A 22438-nucleotide genomic window follows, 5' to 3' on the forward strand; every position below is an offset into this window, starting at 1 on the left:
GGCTCAACAAGCTATCCCCTCCATGCCTAGACATGCTTGTCCCCCCGGGCCTCTCCCTCAGACAGAAAAGACCAGAGAGGAGGAGGGGTAGCTATCATCCATAAAGACAACATGGCCATCACGAAAATAAACTCATTCGACTACAACTCATTCGAATGCCTCTCAACCAACATCAAGACCAATGACAATGGCTCCTTACTGTGTCACCTTCTCTATCATCCTCCTGGTAAAAACTCAGAATTTGGAGAACAATTAGCCGACCTGATAGTTCAAGGTGCACTTGGCGATACCAACAATATAATTCTTGGTGACCTGAACCTACGGTGGAACGAGACCAACAACCCGTTAATCCAATCGCTAACCACTCTCCTCTGTGACAACAATCTAACCCAGTACTGCACAGAAGAGACACACTACAAAGGAGCCACCCTCGATGCCATCATCGCGCAAAGAAACAAAATCACTATCAATCACATACTTCCCGTTGACTGGTCAGACCACCACATGATCCTATTCCACATAAACCAACTTACTCTCTCTCAACCGGAACTACGAGAACCCCCCAAATGGCTGCGAAACCTCTCCGATGTTCCATTGGGAGTCCTCGAAGAAGAGATAAGCTCACTTCTCCCAGACAACACTAAAGTCCTCTCTACTAATGACCTCACTGATTGTTACAATGCCAAGCTAATTTCTATCCTCGACAAAGTAGCGCCCCTAAAACTCAAAAAGAGTAGAGCCATCCCATCCAGATCATGGTTCAACTCCGAACTCAACTCCGAAAGAAGATTTCTAAGAGCCATAGAAAGAAAGTGGAGAAATAACCCTTCCTCTATTCTTCGTGACCAACTCAAATCAGCGCGCAGGAAGTACAACAATCACATCAAAAACAAAAAATCCAGCTTTTTCCGCTCAGCACTGGACAGTGCCAAAAACAGACCCAAGGAGTTATATAGCATCATCAGACAACAAACCTCCAAGCCCATACCCTCCTCGGTGCAGGCGTCCAAAGAACTATGCAACAAGTTCGCCAAATTTTTCAAGGACAAGATTACAAAAATCGAACTCTCACTGGCCGATTTCAACACGCAGCACGCAAAGAGCAATGCGGCTGGGTCACCAGACCTTTCACCTGTTCTCTCTCCTGGTCCCTCCCCCAATTCCTGGCTCAGTTTCCATCCTATCCAAGAAACTGAGATAATCACGCTGATCTCCACCTCCAAACCCTCAGCCCATGTCCTTGATCCCATTCCTCCCCTACTGACCAAAAAAATGAAGCACGCTCTAGCCCCGCTCTGGAGCACAATCATAAATAGCTCCCTGAAAAGCGGAGTGGTTCCTGACTGCCTCAAAATGGGCCAAGTCACACCCCTGCTGAAAAAACCCGGACTAGATGTGACAGATCTAAACAACTATAGACCTGTGTCGAACCTCCCCCTTCTCTCAAAAACACTTGAAAGATGCGTCCTACATCAACTGACCCAGCACCTGGACAACATCAGCCTCCTGGACCCCCACCAGTCTGGCTTCAGAAAAGGCTGCAGCACAGAAACCGCGATCCTCAATATCATCGACGATATACATGGATCTTTAGACTCTGACCAATGCTGCCTCCTCATTCTCCTTGACCTCTCGGCAGCATTTGATACTGTTGATCACAAACTCCTCTTAAGGACTCTCCAAGAAAGAGCCGGCCTTGGCGAGGTTGTCCTCAAATGGTTCTCCTCCTTCCTCCACATCCGCACACAAAAAATAAAAATAAAAAACTTTACCTCCGACCTCCAGCAAGTCAACAGGGGAGTCCCTCAAGGCTCGGTGCTTTCACCGCAACTCTTTAATATCTACATGGAACCTCTTTCCAAACTACTCAGAAAAGCCAACATTCACTTCCATCTCTATGCAGATGATACCCAGATCTATATGGAAACAACCTCTCTCAAAGACATACAAAGACTCAATGATGTCTTGAAAGATGTCCAACGTTGGCTCACAAGCAATCACTTAAAACTTAACCCTGACAAGACAGAGACACTCCTCATCTCAAATAAGGAAGACAACCCACAAATTGCCGAGTGGTTAAAAGCCATTGATGCACTTAATGGAAATCTGATTCTAGCAGACTCTGCCAAATCCCTAGGCATTACTCTCGATCCAAAACTGAATATGACGAGGCACATCAAAAATTCGGCCAAAAACGCGTTCCTTAGCCTAAGACTACTGAACAAATTAAAACCCTACATTCCGCCCAATGACCTCAAACAGGCCACCCAATCTCTGGTTCTGTCAAGACTGGACTATGGGAACGCAGTCCTCTCAGGAATTCCAAAATCACACTTGGCTCCCATCAAAACAACGCTACATGCGGCGGCTAGAATGATCACCGGTATCAAGAAATATGATCATATCTCCCCCGCACTCAAGGAACTGAAATGGCTCCCAGCAGAAATGCGGATTAGCTTCAGAACAGCTTGCCTCACCCATAAAGCCCTTCACACCGGCAAACCAGATTACCTGGCAAAAAAACTCATAAAAGCAGGTCAGTCCAGGAACCTAAGAAGCTCAAACTCCCTTCTACTCATCCCAGCTAAGACCAGAAAGAAACAAACTGCTGACCGATCTTTCACTGGAAGCGCTCCCAGAATCTGGAATGCCATCCCCCCGCATATCAGAATCATTCCCTCTTATGTAGAATTCAAACGCCAACTCAAAGACCTGTTCCTCAACCGCTCCTTTGGAAATGGATAGTGGGGAGCAATTAACAATGATCGAGCTCCGCTCCAGCTCTAAGACTCTGAAGTTCCCTGAAAATGTCATTTACTTCAATGTGTTGCTCTTTCACTACTTTTTTCGCTCCTCTGTGGATATGTCTCCCCTCTATTCTTTATCGGTTGATAATCTGTGCTGTACCGACTGTAAAGCGCTCTGATACCCTGGGGTCTGGCTAGCGCTATAGAAAACGTCTTACATAAAAATAAATAAAAAATAACCCTCGTTGTATTGTGAAACTGACATTTTGCTCATACCAGCCACTTTCTAGAGACATACAGGACCATTTTGGACAAATTGCTAGTAGCCAAATTGGTACAAATGCAATTCATGCTCCTTTTAGCACAAGTGTATACCAGGAGTTAAGCCCATATAGGGCTCACTTCAGTCTTTGCTTGGACCCTCAGAATAGATCCTGCATGGTGGTATTACCCCTGGTCACCAATGCAAAGGGATAACAACGTCTGCAAAAGGGACACTGATGCCCTTTGGGCATATCACTCTCCATATTTATGTGCACAGATAAATGCTACAGAAACACACACATACTTACCGCTAATGTTGTTGCCTCCGTTATTACATGTGAGGCAGATGTACTCGGCCTTTTTATGGTTGCAAACCCTGTGAATCACCAAATCATAGGGTTTGAGCAAAATAGCTTTTTGGTATGTACTAACCCCATTTTGTGTTTCGGTAAGAATTACTATATGACAAAATGGGTCTATAAATTGATACTTGTTTGCAGTTCGGAAGGGGTGCATTTAGGACGTACCTTCAAAATTGCACATCGGTATGCAATGTGTAAGTGGTTTACAACCACCATCCTATTTGCAAACCATTGAAAAGTTATCAACTACTAAAAGGATGTGGTAACCCATTTGCGAAGAGGAATGGCCCCTGCCCCTCTGCGAATATTGTAAAATGTCCATGGTAATAATACTAACTCTTAAACTAAAAAAAAAAATTATGTTTAAACGTGGCCTTGTTTTCTTTAATGAAAACATGCTGCATTAAAAAAAAAAGGGTTTACTTTACTAAGAGACAATCCTAGACATGGTGGTTTGATGATCTTACCAGCCCACCATTACTCGGATGGCCTCCACTAGCAGAGAGTTTCAATTTGCGATTTAACTCACGCATATTGATGAGATAAGTCGAGTTCCACCCCACTCCGAATCCTTATTTTTCAATCCAACTTATTGGTACATTGGTCGAATAGCAAAATCTGGTTTAGTATGAAAAATGTTGGTGTACAATCTGCGACTTCTTTTTGCAAATGAAATGTTAGTACATCAGGTCCCAGGTTCCACATGAACTGGTTATGCTATTTTGTGTTAGCATAGATTTGCTTTTTTCATGCCTTCGTTTACAGTACTCACATTTTCTGTGGTAGGCGTTATATACAAACATTTCTTATTTATGAAATAACTTCACACTCAGCCACCACCTTAAACCCTACCTCGGAGTCTCTGTTTGGTGGCACAATAAATACTGTTTAGGGAGGAGTCGCTAGATCACCCCACCTAAATCATATCTTCTCACAATCTGAAGGCGCTAGTTTACCACCTATTTTGGTAGTTGTGGGTCTCTGAGGCTTCAGCTCTAATCTTGACCGCCCTCCTTTATATATTATTGTGATCCGGGCAAAACATTTTATTTTACTATATCCCAGTTTCTTCATCTGTAAAAATTGGGAAGTGCTTAGAAACCGGCTGACATTCGGTACAAGCTGATAAATAGGAGACCTTCAGTCTCTTCATGTAAGGGCTGGAAGAAGGGCCTGACCACACTATTGTTTTCAAAGTGCTATGATGCGGATGTTCATCCTGACCGCCCAACAGAATAAGACCGGAGCTTATCCTTTGCAGTGAAGTTTGCCAACTGGCCTCTACATGCAGCCATCTCTCCTCATCATGCCCTCTGACCCCAGGCCACCAATGAATGTATATCTATCCTGTATGTCTCCAAACACAATGCATATCCTCGCAGGTCACCTATGAATGGATAGCCTAGGCATGCTCACTGAGACAGTACCGTGCATGCCCTTTGACCCCCGTCACCTATTAATAGAGACTTATCTTTTCCCCGCCCACAGATTACACTAGAATAGAGGCACTATGCCTCTTAAATTTCCCTGGGCCATCTGTACCTGGATGCTCCAAACCTGCTCGGTAACTCTAGGATAATTGTGAACTGAGAATCCATTCCTATCCTCTGGCTTCAGGTAACTAGTGTAGGAGACCCCATACCTTCTCCCAGGTCACGTGAAAGAACACATGCTTATTCTCCTCCAGAGTGCCTGTGAATGAAGACTCAATGCCTTCTTAGGGTGCCTAGGCCATTTGTGAATGGAGGCCCTATACCACCACTCTGACCACAATGTATCTCTGAATAGGGGTCCAAAGCATGTTCACTTACCCCTAGGTTTCCTGTGAATTGAGGTGTCTTGTGCTTTTTTTGAAACTAGATTACCGGAGAGTGAGGTCCCCCGCCTGTTTACTAACTCAGGATCTGTTCTAATTGAGGCCCCATAGCTATTGCCTATCCCGGGTCATCTGTAATCAGAGGATACCTATCGTCTCACTGACCTCTGTACACACACACAAATAAAGGCTACGCACATGGCCATTGGCCCTAACCAACTTTTGATAGTTGGCCTCTTACTTGGTCTGTAACAGCAGGTCCCATATAAACTGAGGCCCTTTACCTGGTACTAGTCTCAGGTTACCTGGTCATGGAACCTCCATAACCACCCCCATCCTGTCCCCATTGGCCCTATTCATCTGTGAAAGGGTGCCTCTTACCTTCTGTCTTACCCAAAGTGATGTATTATTGGTTGCCCCTATGCCGGCCCTCTGATTCCAGGTCACCTGTCAATAGACCCTCCCTACCTGTTCTCTTACCCCACCTTACCTGAGGATGGAGCAGCCTTACGTGCATATTGACTCCAAGGTTACCTGCCAATAGATGCCCAGTACCTACCTGCTGAAACCTGGTCAGCTTTGAATTGTTTTCTGGTGTGGCAGTTTGATTGGTTCACAATCGGTTGGTAGAATACGCTAATTTTACTAACTGAAAACCGAAAATTACAACAGAGGTGTCGCGGTGACATGTAGTCCTTCGCTTGCTGTAAACAAAGTATTACCCGAAGGATCGTATTACTGACTAGTCGTTCACCTATAAAGCAGTACGCTGGAAGATTTAGTCCCATGCCAAACGCTTCTACAAGACCGACAGGGCTGGGTAAATTCAGTGAAATGCCTGGTTTGCCGTTTTCACAATTCTGATACGACATCTGCTGTTTTGAGTGGGACTGCAGGTTAAAGAGACATTTGCCCTCTCAGTGACCATGTTGCATTCAGTCACTGCTCTAATCTGCTTATTGCGAAGCAGCGTTTCTATTTGCTTCTTTTCTCCTCGTCGCCATGTTTGGAAAGATAACCTGGACTTCTTTAAGATTAAGTTTTCTTTATTCAGCCCCAAGCGTATAATTCAGAACAGCGACACCCTTCTCTCGCACCCATCGAACCTCTGGAACCCTGTAAACAGGGAATATGTACCTCATTACCACATAAAGTGAATCAAATTTTTCCTGTTGGAGGCGTTTTTCCAAATAAAGAATTTATTCATTTTACACTGTCTTCCTTGTGATTTTTTTAGAGAATGAATTGTTGAAGGTTTTCAATACCGGAAGTTGAAATTGGAAACCTGCTTCTAGTTGTCCAGCCATACATTGAACACCAAAAAGTTAGCAGCAAGTTTACAAACTAAGAAAAGGTTAAATTCCTTGAAGAAATTTAAAGGCTATATTTCCTCAAATTATCAAGACCAAGAATATGTTTAACACCATCACCCGTCCATGTTTGATGTGTATATTTTGATGTGCTGCCTCTGTATATTGGTGCCCATTTTTCTGTCCCGGTGTGCATTGGAGCCTCATGAATGTTTGTCAAGGTTTGCCTGCACGTCAGTGGCTGAGTTGCTGAGCCAGCATGTGTGCACATTGTGTGCCTGTGTGTTAATACACTGTACAAAAGACAGCTCTATTGGCTTTATCATTACTTGTATTTCTTCTGCTAGACCTTTCCGGGCGAGCGTGGAACATGCCTCAGGTGGATGAGCGGCTGGTAATCAACACCCTGGTGAGACAGGTAAGGACGGGTGCAGTACCTGTTTGACGGCTGCGTCATGGCGTCTTCTTGGCTTTGCTGTAGTTGCACTGCCTGATCCCAGGGTCATTGGAGCAACCCTATAGACAACGTTCTCTCATTCTGTGATAGTCTTGAGGCGATGGTGCTGCTTGGATAAGGAATGCCAACTGGCAAGTTAGAGAGCTCTGTGGGTTTATTCTCAACACACTTTCCAGGCATAACAAACATGGTCTGGGACTACCGACCGCCCCCTCCCTAGTATGCCAACACCACATACAATCCCCGTAATAATTTAGCCAGGCGAGGGATTTCTTTGGAAGGCAGGGGGTCTGCGACCCCCCGGCCGTATTTATTAAAATATGAAAACAAATAAAAATTGGTAAAATAAACATTATTTACATGATTATTAAATGCAAAATTCTGGCATTAGATTTACAGCAAGGTAGACAGGTATGAAGGGCTAACCTTAACAAATGTCTAATACAGCGTGTTCCCAACCAAATCTAACATCCTATTTATCAATTTTGCATTAAAAAATTCTGAGGCCTACAGCAAGGTCGCTAACCGGTGTCAGATCCTTTCCAGCTGCGCACTCACGTCCGAGTGCGCATGCGCAACAAGGGCCCGGTTACCGGGAGAGTAGGTACCTCTCCTGGTTACCCTCGTACGCACCGTCAACTCCATTTAACCATAACAGGAGGGCCCTTACACTCGCGCCATTTGATGACGTCATAGTGTATGTGCGGGGTGGCTACCGGCCTGAGGAAAGCGTGCACTCCCTCCCCCGCACCCTTCCAAGCAAGCTGATATCCTGCCCCTGAAGTTCTGGGAGAGACCAATGGCCCCTCCCCCTGGGCGACCCCATTCGTGAATGGTGGCGCCCCCCAAGGATCTTAAATTGCTGCTCACCGATTATGACCTTACCGCCTGACCAGTATAATAAATACGACAATTAAGAGACCTGTGAAGGGAAAAAAGGCCTAAGGAGAAAACAAGTAATTGCACATCCACATAACAATTGAGCACATTCCACTAATATTGCCTGTAAAATGGAAAAGGGCCTAAGGAGAAAACAAGTAATTGCACATCCACATAACAATTGAGCACATTCCACTAATATTGCCTGAAAAATGGAAAAGGGTCTGAGGAGAAAACAAGTAATTGCACATCCACATAACAATTGAGCACATTCCACTAATATTGCCTGTAAAAGGGGAAAAAAGGCCTAAGGAAGAAAATTACCCACATATCAACAGCGTATACTACCATCACCGATGCTAGCTACCAAACCCACACCGAAATTCTACTAATAGGGATGGTGGGTGGGAAAAATTTAGCGGCCCCTGCAGCAGGGGAGAGGAGCGGGCCCGTGGAGCGCGGGTGCAAGAGGCCGCTTCCCGCGCTCCCGGGCCTTTTCTAGCCTCCTGGTCCCACCCGTTGACCCGGAAGCACTCACCCGCTTCCGGGTCAACGGTGGGACCCATACCCAATCAGGAGTGGAGGGGGGGGGGGGCCGGGCCCAGCCATGTGTGCGTGGGGGCCGAGCGGCCCCCCCTTTCCTCATGGTCTGGGACTACCGACCACCCCCTCCCTAGCATGCCAACACGACATACAATCCCCGTAATAATTTAGCCAGGCGAGGGATTTCTTTGGAAGGCAGGGGTTCCGCGACCCCCCGGCCGTATTTATTAAAATATGAAAACAAATAAAAATTGGTAAAATAAACATTATTTACATGAATATTAAATGCAAAATTCTGACATTAGATTTACAGCAAGGTAGACAGGTATGAAGGGCTAACCTTAACAAATGTCTAATACAGCGTGTTCCTAACCAAATCTAACATCCTATTTATCAATTTTGCATTCAAAAATTCTGAGGCCTACGGCAAGGTCGCTAACCGGCGTCAGATCCTTTCCAGCTGCGCAAGTAGCATACCTGCAAGTCTGGACTATTGGCTTTGTCATTGGCTGTTTGCTGCCTAAGATAAGTAATTAGCAACCATGATTTGTATATAACATTTTGAAAAATAAATAAATAAATAAATCTGCCCATCGTTTCCTTATCCGGCTTCAGTCAACTTGCTCACTACACTTGTTTTACACTTTGCTGGAAAGTATCCCATTTCGCACTGTTCGGGTGCATTTTTAATTAAGCAAAAGAAGCCTTTTAATTAAAGCAAAAGAGGAGTGTATATTTAACTAGTGGCAATATTTTGTTCAGGGCAGAGATGAAGAGCGATTTTACCGCACAGCAATTTAGAGTGAGCGGAAACATGCCGCCACCCTTTTCTCACAGACTTGCTTCATATATCCCACAGCACCTGCATTTTTAGCGGCTAACACACAGAGGGCTGCAATTAGATCACGCGCCTGAGAAAATGATTCTCATTGTGTCCTGCGCTCTCCTCCCATCATGAATGTTCAATACGATATTCTCCATTTTTTTAAATGGCCTGATTATACATTGCATTTGTCACACGACAGCTGTAAGTGATGGATACACAACAATTGGCGCAGATTCTGACGTCCCCAGGTGAAGAAAAACCCCTTAGTCATGCTGACTACACTTCCTGCCTAATGTAACAGCAGAGCTTTAATGCCTCCCTAGCCGCATACAATTTGTACGCCCCAGCCTGCACAGGAGATCATAAAACAAAACTTTAGGATCCGTATGGTCACTCCCTCGCAAAAAACATGTAACATACCCCTCACAGCGCTGTAACTAATGAGCTTGGTGGGGGGACTGCTCGTATATTGCATGTTCATCACCCGAAAGTCAGGTTAAAGGTGGGCGCTGCCGCTGGTGAATTTTATGCTAATTGTAATTGCCTTTCCCTCGCTTGCCGAACTGTATCAAGAGAGTTCACAGCCTGTCTTCCATATGTTACATTTTTAACGGCCAGTGCTTCCTGCGAACTCCCTCCGTGCGAAATATGATTATAAATCACGTGAATTATGGATACGGCCATTGGAGTTATATAAATAGTTAAAGTGCTGAAAGTTCACCGCAGCTGCCAGTTCCTCGTGCCTAATGCAGAAGGCGGACTCTGCGGTACAGACCGAGAATATGCCGCGAACTCCCTCCGCCCTGGTGATGTTACTTCTAAAGCTCCCAGGACACAGGCTAGCCTTATCAGGCCGTCTAAGAATAAGATGTCATATCTTTTTAATTTTTTGGAACCAGCTTCGCAATTGTGTCTCCCCGGACGATACTGACTTATCCGATGCTCGAAATGCACCATTCAGAGATTATTGCCCCCCGTGTTAAAAACAAACGTGATTCCGGGCAGAAGCATTAAATATTTCCTTAGTGCCGCAGCTGGCTTTGACTCAAGGGACGTGTACTTTGGCGTTAACTGTCGCACCGCCCCTGCGCCACACCACCATCATGGATGGCTACCTCACCAACACGAAGCACACTCGAAATATCCAGCGAATGTGAAATAAATTACGCTGCCAACCAAGCGCACGCTCACCATCAATAAAAAGGAGGAGGTGGGTGGAGGCAGCCGCTCACACCGCAGCTGACCGACGCAGCTGTTCCTTCGAGGTGAGTTGCCATCTCCGCCGACGGGCCCATCACCGCATTGGTCGCACGCCAGGCCCAGCTGCTCTCCTCACACCGCGGGTCACCGCAAAAAAGGGGGGCAACCTCCACGCTCGTCCACCGGTCAGCGGCGAAGAACTTTAGGGAGATCCACGATCCGCCGGACGTCCCAGTGTTCTAACGCCGCCCTTATAACCTGCAAAATAAACAAAAAATTTAGCGGCCCCTGCAGCAGGGCCGAGGAGCAGGCCCGTGGAGCGCGGGTGCAAGAGGCCGCTTCCCGCGCCCCCGGGCCTTTTCTAGCCTCCTGGTCCCACCCCTTGACCCGGAAGCACTCACCTGCTTCCGGGTCAACGGTGGGACCCATAGCCAATCAGGAGTGGAGGGGGGGGGCCGGGCCCAGCCATGTGTGCGTGGGGGCCGAGCGGCCCCCCCTTTTCCTTTCTCTTGACACAAATTATAGAATGGGATGGTCCCTAGTGCAATTGCCGATCTTTCTGATTGATTAAATAATTGTCATTCGTCCTATGGCGCTTTAAATGTCAGACATGTGCCCACGCGTGTCTTGAGTTCATTGTGGCACAGGATTGTGCTTTATTTAGCAGAACATAGCTGTTGAATTTGTTTTTTTTTCTCGATTTGCTTTAAAACGATAACTTAATTTTAACAGTGTTTTTCCACTGAATATCTTATAAAAGTATTTGTGTTTCCTGATCCGTAACCTTTTTTGCCAGTGCACCTGCTATGCATTCTAGTGGTTTGACAAACGGTCTGGTCTGTGGTCAGGCACTGCACACAGCCGGCTGCCCGTCGTACTGATGGATACAGTGCCTGCCGTGTGGCCACGCTGTCTGACCACCTGTGCTTGCAGTCTCCCCCCGGGCTGCCGTCAGCAGCCTACTGCAAATATTGGAACCAAGAGCAGGCCCTGCACCCTCTCATCACTACACCCTAGGGGGTTGGGGGCTGGGCCAATGGCCAATGGATTGAGGCCCAGATCTCGGTACTGGGGTGAATGTTTGGCATTGTTCAACATTCTATAGGGAAGCAGCCATCACAACGCGGGCATAACAACGCAATGCCATTACAACGAAACTTTTACAAAGCAAGATCCATTACAACGCATGCTATTATCACACATGCCATTACAATGCAGATGCTATTACAACGCATGCCATTACAACGTAAGTATGGGTAAGTATTTAATTTAATTAATATTAATTTAATTTTAATTTAATGTACTTAAATTACTGTTATTATTTTAATTACATTTAATTTAATATATTTAAATTTAATTTAATTAAACCCCAACACTATCCAACACTAACCCTACTATTACACCCCCTGGAGTTAGAAAAGTCATTTTAACCCGTACACTATCCAACACTAACCCTACTATTACACCCCCCCTACTATTACACCCCCTAGAGTTAGAATAGTAATTTTAACCCCTACACTATCCAACACTTACCCTACTATTACACCCCCTGGAGTTAGAATAGTAATTTTAACCCCTACACTATCCAACACTTACCCTACTCCAACACCCCCTGGAGTTACAATAGTAATTTTAACCCCTACACTATCCAACACTTACCCTACTACTACACCCCCTGGAGTTAGAATAGTAATTTTAACCCCTACACTATCCAACACTTACCCTACTATTACACCTCCTGGAGTTAGAATAGTAATTTTAACCCCTACACTATCCAACACTTACCCCACTATTACACCCCCTGGAGTTAGAATAGTAATTTTAACCCCTACACTATCCAACACTTACCCTACTATTACACCCCCTGGAGTTAGAATAGTAATTTTAACCCCTACACTATCCAACACTTACCCTACTATTACACCCCTTGGAGTTAGAATAGTAATTTTAACCCCTACACTATCCAACACTTACTGTACTCCAACACCCCCTGGAGTTAGAATAGTAATTTTAACCCCTACACTATCCAACACGTACCCTACTATTACACCCCATGGAGTTAGAATAGTAATTTTAACCCCTACACTATCCAACATTTACCCTACTATTACACCCCCTGGAGTTAGAATAGTAATTGTAACCCCTACACTATCCAACACTTACCCTACTCCAACACCCCCTGGTGTTAGAAGAGTAATTTTAACCCCTACACTATCCAACACTTACCCTACTACTACACCCCCTGGAGTTAGAATAGTAATTTTAAACCCTACACTATCCAACACTTACCCTACTATTACACCCCCTGGAGTTAGAATAGTAATTTTAACCCCTACACTATCCAACACTTACCCTACTCCAACACCCCCTGGAGTTAGAATAGTAATTTTAACCCCTACACTATCCAACATTTACACTACTATTACATTCCCATTAAGTAAAATTAAAAAATACTTACCCATACTTACGTTGTAATGGCATGTGTTATACTAGCATGCGTTGTAATGGATCTTGCGTTGTAAAAGTTTAGTTGTAATGGTATGCATTGTGGATGTATGCATTTTAACGTCATACATCCATTCTATCCATTAATTGTTCTTTTGGCTTGACCTAGCCCATACCTTACTGCCCGTGCTGCACACTGCCTTCTTGCCTTCAGCTGTTAGCACAGTTGACATGGATTAAGGCCTGGCCAGCGACCTGGTCCTTTCCCAGGCCCGTGCCATCAACACCCATGTACACAACATTCGGCGATAAACAGCCTGCTGCACACCACACTTTAACAATAAGTAGTGCACTTTGGGCACAGGGCGTGCTTTGTATCTTGACCGTGCACTTGCCCCTGTGCCACCGAGCTGTGGCCATCTGCAGAGACTTTGGGCAAATGGCCTGGCCACACAGTGTTCACGTTCACTGTACACATCCATTGACTGCTCGCTTCACACACTGAATTTTATTTGCTCAATTTTTTAATGAATTTCCAAAACAAATTTTGGGTCCATAAACCCTGACAAAACTCACGACAAAACACGGGCTTTTCTTCTTATTTTGAGGGCAGTATCTTCCAATTTAGCACTTGCCCACATCCTCCTTCGGACCAGTGATGCTCCACAGCCTATTAGGACCAAACGCCTCTTTTAAGGATGTGGGCTAGGCCGGTTATATGTTCTTACAACGAATTCCGTTGCAACGCATGCCTTTACCACGCATGCGTTACAACGGAATGGTTTATCAACGCATAACTTTTTCCTCTAATTCGTGCGTGGTGACGTCGTACGTCGTTAAGAAGAAACTGAAGTTTCTTTCCATTTCCTCTTAAACGACGACGATTTCAGGTGAGGTTTTTATTTGGGGGGGAGACCCCCCCAAGTCCCCCTTATTTATTTTGAACCTTTACCAGGTATGCGTGGTAAAGGCTTTCGTGTTAACCACGCATGCGTTGTAATGCATGCGTGGTTAATGTATTCGTGGAAACGGCCGCGTTGTAATGGCCGTTTCCCCTAGCCTGGCATTCTGAAATTGTCATCTCAACAAAAAAATAGGTTGCTGCTAGCCTATCAGGTTTCTTTGGTCTGCTGATCCCGTCTGAGTCCTTGGACCAAACCAACAATATATATTTATGAAAAAAAAAAAATCAACCATTCTAAGCCTACCTTTACCTTTTTCAATCACAAAAAAACCGAATGCCACAAAAAAAACTCTTTGGGCGAAGTTCAACTTTTATGCCTTCTTTTGGTGCTAATTATTTCAGTTTTACCTTTTCCTCCACTGGACAGATCTGCAGAGCCAGATGTGTCAAGCAGGTGGCACATCTCCAAATCTGGCATTATTGGACTGTAATACACGTCACGTATTGTGAATGTTGTATATTATATGTTCATTCTGGCGCAGGCAGCATTAACATGATGCACGTTTAAAACAGGAATATGTTTAATGAAGTAAGTTAAACACTGGACTAGACTGCTTGGTTGGGTTGTTGTAAAAATAATATAACATGTTTCATTTATGTGTTCTGTAAGTGAATGATTGTAAACATATTTTTGCTTTGACAAAGGAGTGCATTTGACCTTAGAAGTGAATTGTTTAAAAGTTTGGCTTCGCAATACTTGCTCAGTTGACCAATTTCAAAAGAATGTTAAACTTTTGTTTACCATTATCAAAGAAATTAATCAGCTTCGAATAATGAAGATGAGCTGCGCATCGCCATACTTTCATTAACTGAGAGACTAATTAGCTGGCAACAAAGAAATCAAAGTGAACTTAGGCTTCTCTGCGGACAGATCCACACGTTACTGAATCTAGGAGTGTTGAAAACAATTTACAGGCTTCAAACAATCCCCATGAAATACGACTTTTGAAAACACTGCCTTCTTGGCAATAAAGTTAAATGAAAGACGTAATAGGTACATAGTGTTAAATTTACCTGATGTGTGCTAATCTTTTTTTTTTACCGAATGTAGCTCACATACCAGTTTTTTAAATCATTTCCTTGAGTCCAAACAGTGTTGCTCTTTGCTTATTCCCCTTTCGCTTTCAGCATCAAACACTTTCACATAATACTAAGCTGGAGCAACAGTTTCTAGGGTTTACACTTGAGAGTATCTGTGGTGTACCAGTAGGACCATGCCAACCGATTTCCTCAGATTTGGATGGGAGCAAGCCTCATAGTGTGTAGCAGGAGATGTGCTGGAGTAAATGTGCCTCGAGCACATTTACTCAAAAACACCTCCAAGGTCCGAAGTATACTGTTAAAAGTTGGCATCCATGTGCAACTGGTACAGGCACTGCGCCCTAGAAAGTGCACGTGACCAGGCTGCAGAACTGCTGACCTGATGCAAAGACTTCAGGGAGGAGCAACATTCTGCACCCGCTTCTACTCATGGCATAAGACTCGAACTTACATTTCCAGAATTACAAGAACTAAGAAAATGTAGATAGAGTATTTTGTTTGAGGTGTGAGTGAGTTGCCCAGACCAATTCCTAGCCCTAAACATTGACTAGCCTGCTCTTCTGCCATTGATGCACTCTGCCTGATCAGGTCTTGTTTCCCGCTCTTTCTCTCTGCACAGAAAGACCCGGAGCATGCATTGGTGATCGCGGTGACAACCCGTTCTGTCTTTGACCTGGAGAAGGAGCACCAGATCTTTCTGACCAAGGGGAAGGAGGAATACCTTCGACATCAGCAAGCGAAGAAGGACGAGCCCCTGCAGCCTGGCACGGCCTTTGAGTTCATCAAGGTGAGGCGAGGAGTCATTCCAAAGGAAGGGTAATGGGGAAAGTCTTCAAGGATCTCCTCCAAGCTACCTCACCAGGTGTCATCGCTTCTCTTCAAGGAGCAGAGATGGTACCTGGTGGCTGGTCCAAAAGTCTGGCTTCAAAATTGACTCAAAATAAATCCGCTTCCCGCACTTGAAGGTTAGCAATCAGGACGGGCTAATCGGTGAGATGGGCAAAAATAAAGAAATTGGAAAAACAGTCCTGCACTAATAAATGTCTGGAGGGAAGGGCCTAGGAAAGGTTTATTTTATTTTCACAATTTGATTAAGGGGAAACCCTTGACACCCAGAGGGGCAAGAGGACACTACTAAACACACAACACGGTCCAAATCAAAACTGAATACAATAACACGAAGTGTGGCCTAACAGCCAGAGCTGCCTGCTTTGGAAATTGGGGAACCGGGTTCTTTGTCCAGCGGGGGCACAACATCCTGTGATTCTGGGCGAATCACTAAATCTCCCTGTGCCTAGCCAAACAATGATTCTGACCTTGTGTAATGTAATCTGGTGCTCGTGAGCACTCCAATGCCCATGGGCAGAGTTTGCGCTATATAAAACTGCAAAAAAGCATCTGGGAGGAATAAAACACAGTGTAAAATAACACTGTAAACGTTATAAGGAGAGGGAAAAATTGGTGGAGAGGGCCTGGGTATTTAGCTTGTCTGGGAAGGGTTGTCTAGTGACTTTTAAATTAATTTCTAAAACACGTTAATTAAAACATTTCACACATTTCCATGATATCAATGGGCTAGGGGTAGTGAAGTATATAGTTTATTTAGTCTTACCATCTTTGTACTGATCTGTATGCTTCCAGGTAACTATTACACAATTAGTAGTTGTATCAGCTTAGCAGGAACTTATTTACGTGTCTGACCCACTGCTGCGTTCCTCCTTGTTGGGATAACAACTTACTTTTAAATTCAGGAATTGCAAAAAGTTCACTCCAAGATATTCTTTTTGTGCATTGATGCTTTTATTCAACCATCTAACCTCTATGCTTGCCTTCGCCCATCCGTTAATAGAGTTACTTCTGTGTGCATCTATCCACCACCATTTTTTCTGGACAAACCTTTTTATCCATCACCTAGTTTACATCCACATTCACGTTCACTTTGGAGTCACCAGTGGCATGTGGTTGGTAACAAAAATATTAACATAAATTAATACAAAAAAATCTATGCATACATTTAGGCACATACATTGCTCAACTCAAACCTCTATCCAAGCACCCATTTCTATCCTATTAGGCCTGTGTGCAATTAAAGCTATCCAGTGCACCTGTTGGCTACCTAGGACTTCTGATGCCTTTGACGATGCTTGCAAGTGTTTGGTGTAGTGCGTTTTGGGAGAGTTAAAGAACCTCGTAGCTTGCAGTACTATAGATTCAAATGATGTGCACACTCCTGCCATCTAGCGTTGAGTGCAGAACTTGCAAGTTAAAATTATTTGACAATGTGTTTTTTTCCTCTGGGTAAATCGTCACTTTTCCCTGAAGCAAAAATTACCATGGCAAAGACTCCACTTCAGATTGCCGGTAAAAGTACATGGTGTTGACCAAAGGTGGCTGCTTTACGTGTGTCTTTTTAGTGGTATGTTACCTAAGAAGCCATTTGTAGCTCCCTTTTGTCTGGTAGTATGCACTATCGGCACATGATGTAGAGTACATTTTGCTTTGGCATAACTTCGCTGCATGCATTTCACTATCCATTTAGCGAGACCCAACTTTGAAGTTGGGTTTCCCAAGTGGGGTTTTGCAAATGCAAGAAAGAGTTTTGTACAAATTGAGTTAATACGATTCATCTAATACATCAGAGCACTCTTCACGTCTAATGTGTGTAATGCCTTTCAGCCACTAACTCAAGCTGTAGAATGAAAATGGGTAAATCAGTGATTTGATTTACATGGAATGGGGAAACCATCTTTGGCAGGAAGCATGGGTTTCTCCTGAGGATAACATCCTCTTTGAGAACCGGGAGGAAAGCTCCTATACTGTTGTTAGGAATTTGATTGCTGCTAAGAATGCTACCTTCCACTACTGTTGGGCAGATTCTCATGCGGATGGGCAGATACTTCCAGAAGCACTGACTATCAGGGCTGTTGTGCCCATTTTGCGATGAGACTGAGTGTTCTGAATATCTGCTTGAGCTTCCTCATAACACAGGGATCAGAAATAGCAGAGGAAAATAGTATGTAAATATCTCTGGACTGTTGTTGTGGGTCCCTGGATGCAAATCTTGGGCATTATGCGTTTTTTGTTGTAACAAACATGTCAAACATGGAAGATGCCCACTGTTGATCTTATTGTTGAAGTTTTGGAAAATGTATCTCCCAGTCATGTACTAATTTATATGTCCTACTATCTTGACCTCACTGGAGAAGGGGCTCCCATTCAATGTCACCTTTGTTCAGAAGTGTTTCTACTTCCTCTTACAACAAATAGTTTTTGATGTTTCTGATTAATTCCATGATAGCAAGAAGGGATGTTTGGTGGTGTGTGTGACACTAAGCAGTAGCATTGTTGTACAGTGGGCAGGACCCACTTGTCTCAGGATATATCATCCCACTCTGAAAAGAATAATCTAAACCTTCCCGATAAGATGTGTGTGACTCGTAGTATTGTTAGTAAGTCACTGAATGGAGGTGGAGGGGAACTTTCCATCGCCTCCTCTGCCCCTTCTTTAACCACTGCCCTAAAATCTTCCAAGTGTATGGACTTTTGAGCCTTTCCTTCTTGGAATGGTTAATGCTTCTCGCACTGGGCAAGCTGCAGTGTTGTTGCAGCCTGTGCACTCTCTCATGCCTCAGACTTGCCAGGTTAAGTTTTTAATGCCTCTATGTCCTTTTTGGTATTAGTGTCTTTACATTTTTGACTATTTTATCCACATGAGGCCCAAAGCTATTGCAGGGGAGATTGTGAAGCTGTTGCTGGACCCATGGACCGAACACCTAGCCCCTTAACTAAGTTTGTCTACAGAGGATGATGCTAGCCCTGGAGGCAATGTAAATGGCGTCCAACGCACAACATATGTTTGCCTTAGAGGTAGTCTTGCCCTCTTGGACTGGCTCTCTGTTTTTCTTGTGTTGTGCCTTCTGAGGATACCTAACTAGTTGTTTCCTCTTTGCCCAGCAGTAGTTATCGTAACTTGCAAGGAGGCCAAACAAATTGGCTATAAGCCACTGTGTTGCTGCTCCCAGAGGAATGCACTTTCTGGTTGCGACAATCTTCTGGCTTTCATTTTCAGGAAGGCCTGCCTCCTATGTGAACACTCTCTTGAGAGATGTGCGGACAACTAATTAGTCTGGAGGGACATGGCCATCTAAAGCAGATTTGGTCCTCCAGAGCAGGCTTACATTTCATCTCAACTCTGGGTGTGACCACCCTGACATTAACCAGCTCTTTAAAGTTCTCTATTGTGCACCTGTCATGAACCATTCCATTTTAGATAAGCTCTCAACTAAAAATTCCTCTGTTTCATCCATGAGATAGGGCTACACCTTGTGCTAAATAGCATCTGTCTTAATGACTGAGTGGTAGGATGTAGTTTTGTCTGGAGCAGAAGCCTTAACTGGACATAGCCAAGGTTTGAGACATCCTGTGGGTCAGCATTGTAGTCCCATTTTCTGGTGGTACGGGGTCAAAGTATGGGTCCTGTGGGCCCAACTGTATGTTGTGTTCGGAGTCAGTGTGTAAGCGAACTGAGTGCTGTGGTGAACATTACCTTTGTAGTGATGGAATGGGGTTTGATGGTGCCTGTAGTAGTGGATGCAGTGTGGGCTGGTGTCTTGCTGCCTGTGGGTTTTGCTGATGGGTAGGTTTGGAGTTCTTCTGAGATGGCCTCCTTGAAAGTGAGTTTCCTGTTCTTGAGAAGCGTATGGTTCACTTCCTGAAGTGGAGGTCCAGCCAGATTTTTCCTCGAGGTTAGGCAAATGTAAACCTTCCTTTGCCTCACATTAGGCACCTATATAAGGTATATGGCTAAGATAGCGTTGCTCCACACAGATGCTGGAGTCAATATTTGATTCAGCGTGGGCTTGAAATCTGACTTTTGCACCAAAGTTGTTGGGTCAGCGCCTCAGGGCCTGGAGGGCGTGGCTTAGAGTTGAGGCCAGTGCCTTTGGCTCTGTGCTTTACTGGAGTGGTGGGGGACTCTTGGCGCCGAGCAGGCTCTGGGGTAGTGGACAAAGCAGACTGCCAAGGCCTCTTGCCTTACTTATGCAAAAGCAGTGCTCGGCCTCCAGTTAAGACTGTTTTAGTGATTGAGCCCATAGGGTCGATCCTTGGGTGTTGGTTGAGAAATGAGTGTCCTTAGTGTCACCTTTCTCCTTGGTGCAGGCTTCTGTAGGACCCCAGAAGTTCTTTTTTCTTTGATGTCAGAGCCATCCAAAGGTAGGGTGTTGGGCTCTCTTCCTAGTGACCTTCCCCCTAAGAAATATCCCTGTGTGGTCTTCGTGTCTGAAGACCAACGTTGACTCCCATGGATCTTGACACTGTATTTTATAATGGGCTAAGCGATGCTCTATCCTGTAACAGATTGTATTTTTATTTTTAGAGGACTGTCAAGCTGAACAGTTCACTTCCTCTGTATCGTAAGGTAAACCATGGCGACAAACTCGCTGGTGGCCTAACCATGGGAGATTTGAATTAGGGCAAAACTGGATGAATGTGTTCAAGTAGAATTTGAAGCATTAAAGTTGAAGAAAAGTCTTCTGATGTTGTGACTGAAGATTCGGGTCACTGGAGTAGAATGGATAATAATTGTTGTTCAACCGTCCTAGAGCACGAAAAGAACGTTAAAACCTGATAGTGGTAAAAATAATTTGAAGTGAGGCCTTTCTACTAGTGTCTTGTGGGCTTCAAGGGGGAACTACGAGTTATCTCAAGACCAAAACACGTTTTGAAGAAAAACAACTTCAGCCCTGCCAAGTACCACGCATCAGGCATTAGATTAACGCATTTCAGTGTGGTGTCTGCATCACTACACTCAAATGCAAAGTCACACATTATAGTGCCACCTCGTCAGCTGTCAAGCCAGAGTGCTGCTAATGCACCTCATTGACTGAAAGCTGCAATGGCAGCCTGTTGCGCTCTGCTTCCTACAGGCTTGGGGGCTGGTTCAGCTGCTCGCCACTCTAGCTGCTACAACTCTGGTAACAATGTAACACATTCACCCTGGACACCCTGCGGCATTATGCTGATACATCATGACTGACGTCAGGCTAGTCGGTGCCCAGTGGCTTCTACCGAGACAGTCAGTGAGGTGAGGTCAGGGTCATCAGGCTTGTGAAACACATTTTAACAATGACACCCAGCTGATACTCACCCTCACCAAAGACCCAGCCACCGCCAAAACCAACCTACAGGAAGGGATGAAAGACCTCACAGAATGGATGAAGCTCAGCCGCCTGAAGCTGAACTCAGACAAGACGGAGGTCCTCATCCTCGGACAATCCCCTTCCGCCGGGGACGACTCCTGGTGGCCCTCAGCACTGGGCTTCGCGCCGACACCCTCGGACCACGCACGCAACCTGGGATTTATCCTGGACTCCTCCTTCACGATGACCAAGCAAGTCAACGCCGTCTCGTCATCATGCTTCAACACCCTGCACATGCTCCGAAAGATCTTCCAGGCCCTCGTCACCAGCCGACTGGACTACGGAAACGCCCTATACGCAGGAACCACCACCAAACTTCAGAAACGACTACAATGCATACAGAACGCCTCCGCACGACTCATCCTCGACATCCCTCGCCACAGCCACATTTCCGCCCACCTGAGACACCTGCACTGGCTCCCCGTCAACAAGAGGATCACATTCAGGCTCCTCAGCCACGCACACAAAGCGCTCCACGACATGGACCCCGAATACCTCAACAGCCGCCTCTCGTTCTACACTCCCACCCCCAGTTCCGCTCCGCCAGCCTCGCCCTCGCCACCATCCCACGGATTCGTCGACCCACTGCCGGAGGAAGATCGTTCTCCTACCTGGCGGCCATAACATGGAACTCCCTCCCTGCACACCTCCGAATGACCCATGACCACCTCTCCTTCAGGAAACACCTCAAGACCTGGCTGTTCGAGCCGTAGTAGCACCCCCCCCCCCCCCTCCCCCCCATCCCCTTTCACTGCCTTGAGACCCTCACAGGTGAGTAGCGCGCTCTATAAATGTTTTGATTGATTGATTGATTGATAATAGGTGGGACGTCCTTCCGCCCGCTGCGCTAGCTGAGAAGGTGGCAGTTCAATAAAGTTAGCAGCCAGCAGCTGAGCGCACAGGCTGCGGCGGCTGCCGGAGTTGTTCCTCACTCAGCAGCCTAGAGCACACCATAGTCCACTGTGCAGCTGAGCCATCATCCTCATGGCTGGCTTTTCTGCAGGTGAATCCGAATCATTGAGGCCAGGAGGTAGCCCATACCGAATTGCCGCTCGCCTCGCAAAGAGTAAGTGCCTGGTGGAGTGACGTATTCTCTGCTTCTAATAAAAATGTCCTTTTTAGTGTGCTGCGGTTATGATGATCGTTCATCTTTAGCTGCCTGTGCGTGCCCTGTGTTACAGTTAAAGTCTGAAGTCTCACACTGCAGTCAGAGTCAGTCTGTGCTGACCTTACTGTAGTTTTCAGGACGAGCGCGTTAGTCTGTTGCACCAGCTCGATTTGGGTATGGTCGGGTGAGCCACAGTGGTTCCGGTCCAACATCTACTTTTACGAATAATTTCAGCGCTGAGCTACGGCATCACTAAGTCAGCAGAGCTTCTAGCCC

General features: G+C 45.4%; 1 protein-coding gene across 2 annotated transcripts in view; it reads left to right on the plus strand.

Moving 5' to 3' along the window:
- LOC144823871 (cytosolic 5'-nucleotidase 1A-like) overlaps positions 1 to 22438 on the plus strand; it is a 114641-nt gene that overhangs the window by 21376 nt on the left and 70827 nt on the right. For both annotated transcript variants that reach the window (XM_078682753.1, XM_078682754.1), the window contains exons 2-3: positions 6847 to 6917; positions 15474 to 15641. In XM_078682753.1, coding sequence (XP_078538879.1) covers positions 6870 to 6917; positions 15474 to 15641 — 216 coding nt within the window. In that variant the 5' untranslated portion in view covers positions 6847 to 6869. The remainder of the gene's footprint in view (positions 1 to 6846; positions 6918 to 15473; positions 15642 to 22438) is intronic.

This window comes from Lissotriton helveticus, chromosome 3_1 (assembly GCF_964261635.1).
Source record: "Lissotriton helveticus chromosome 3_1, aLisHel1.1, whole genome shotgun sequence".
In the NCBI taxonomy this organism is placed as follows: Eukaryota; Metazoa; Chordata; class Amphibia; order Caudata; family Salamandridae; genus Lissotriton; species Lissotriton helveticus.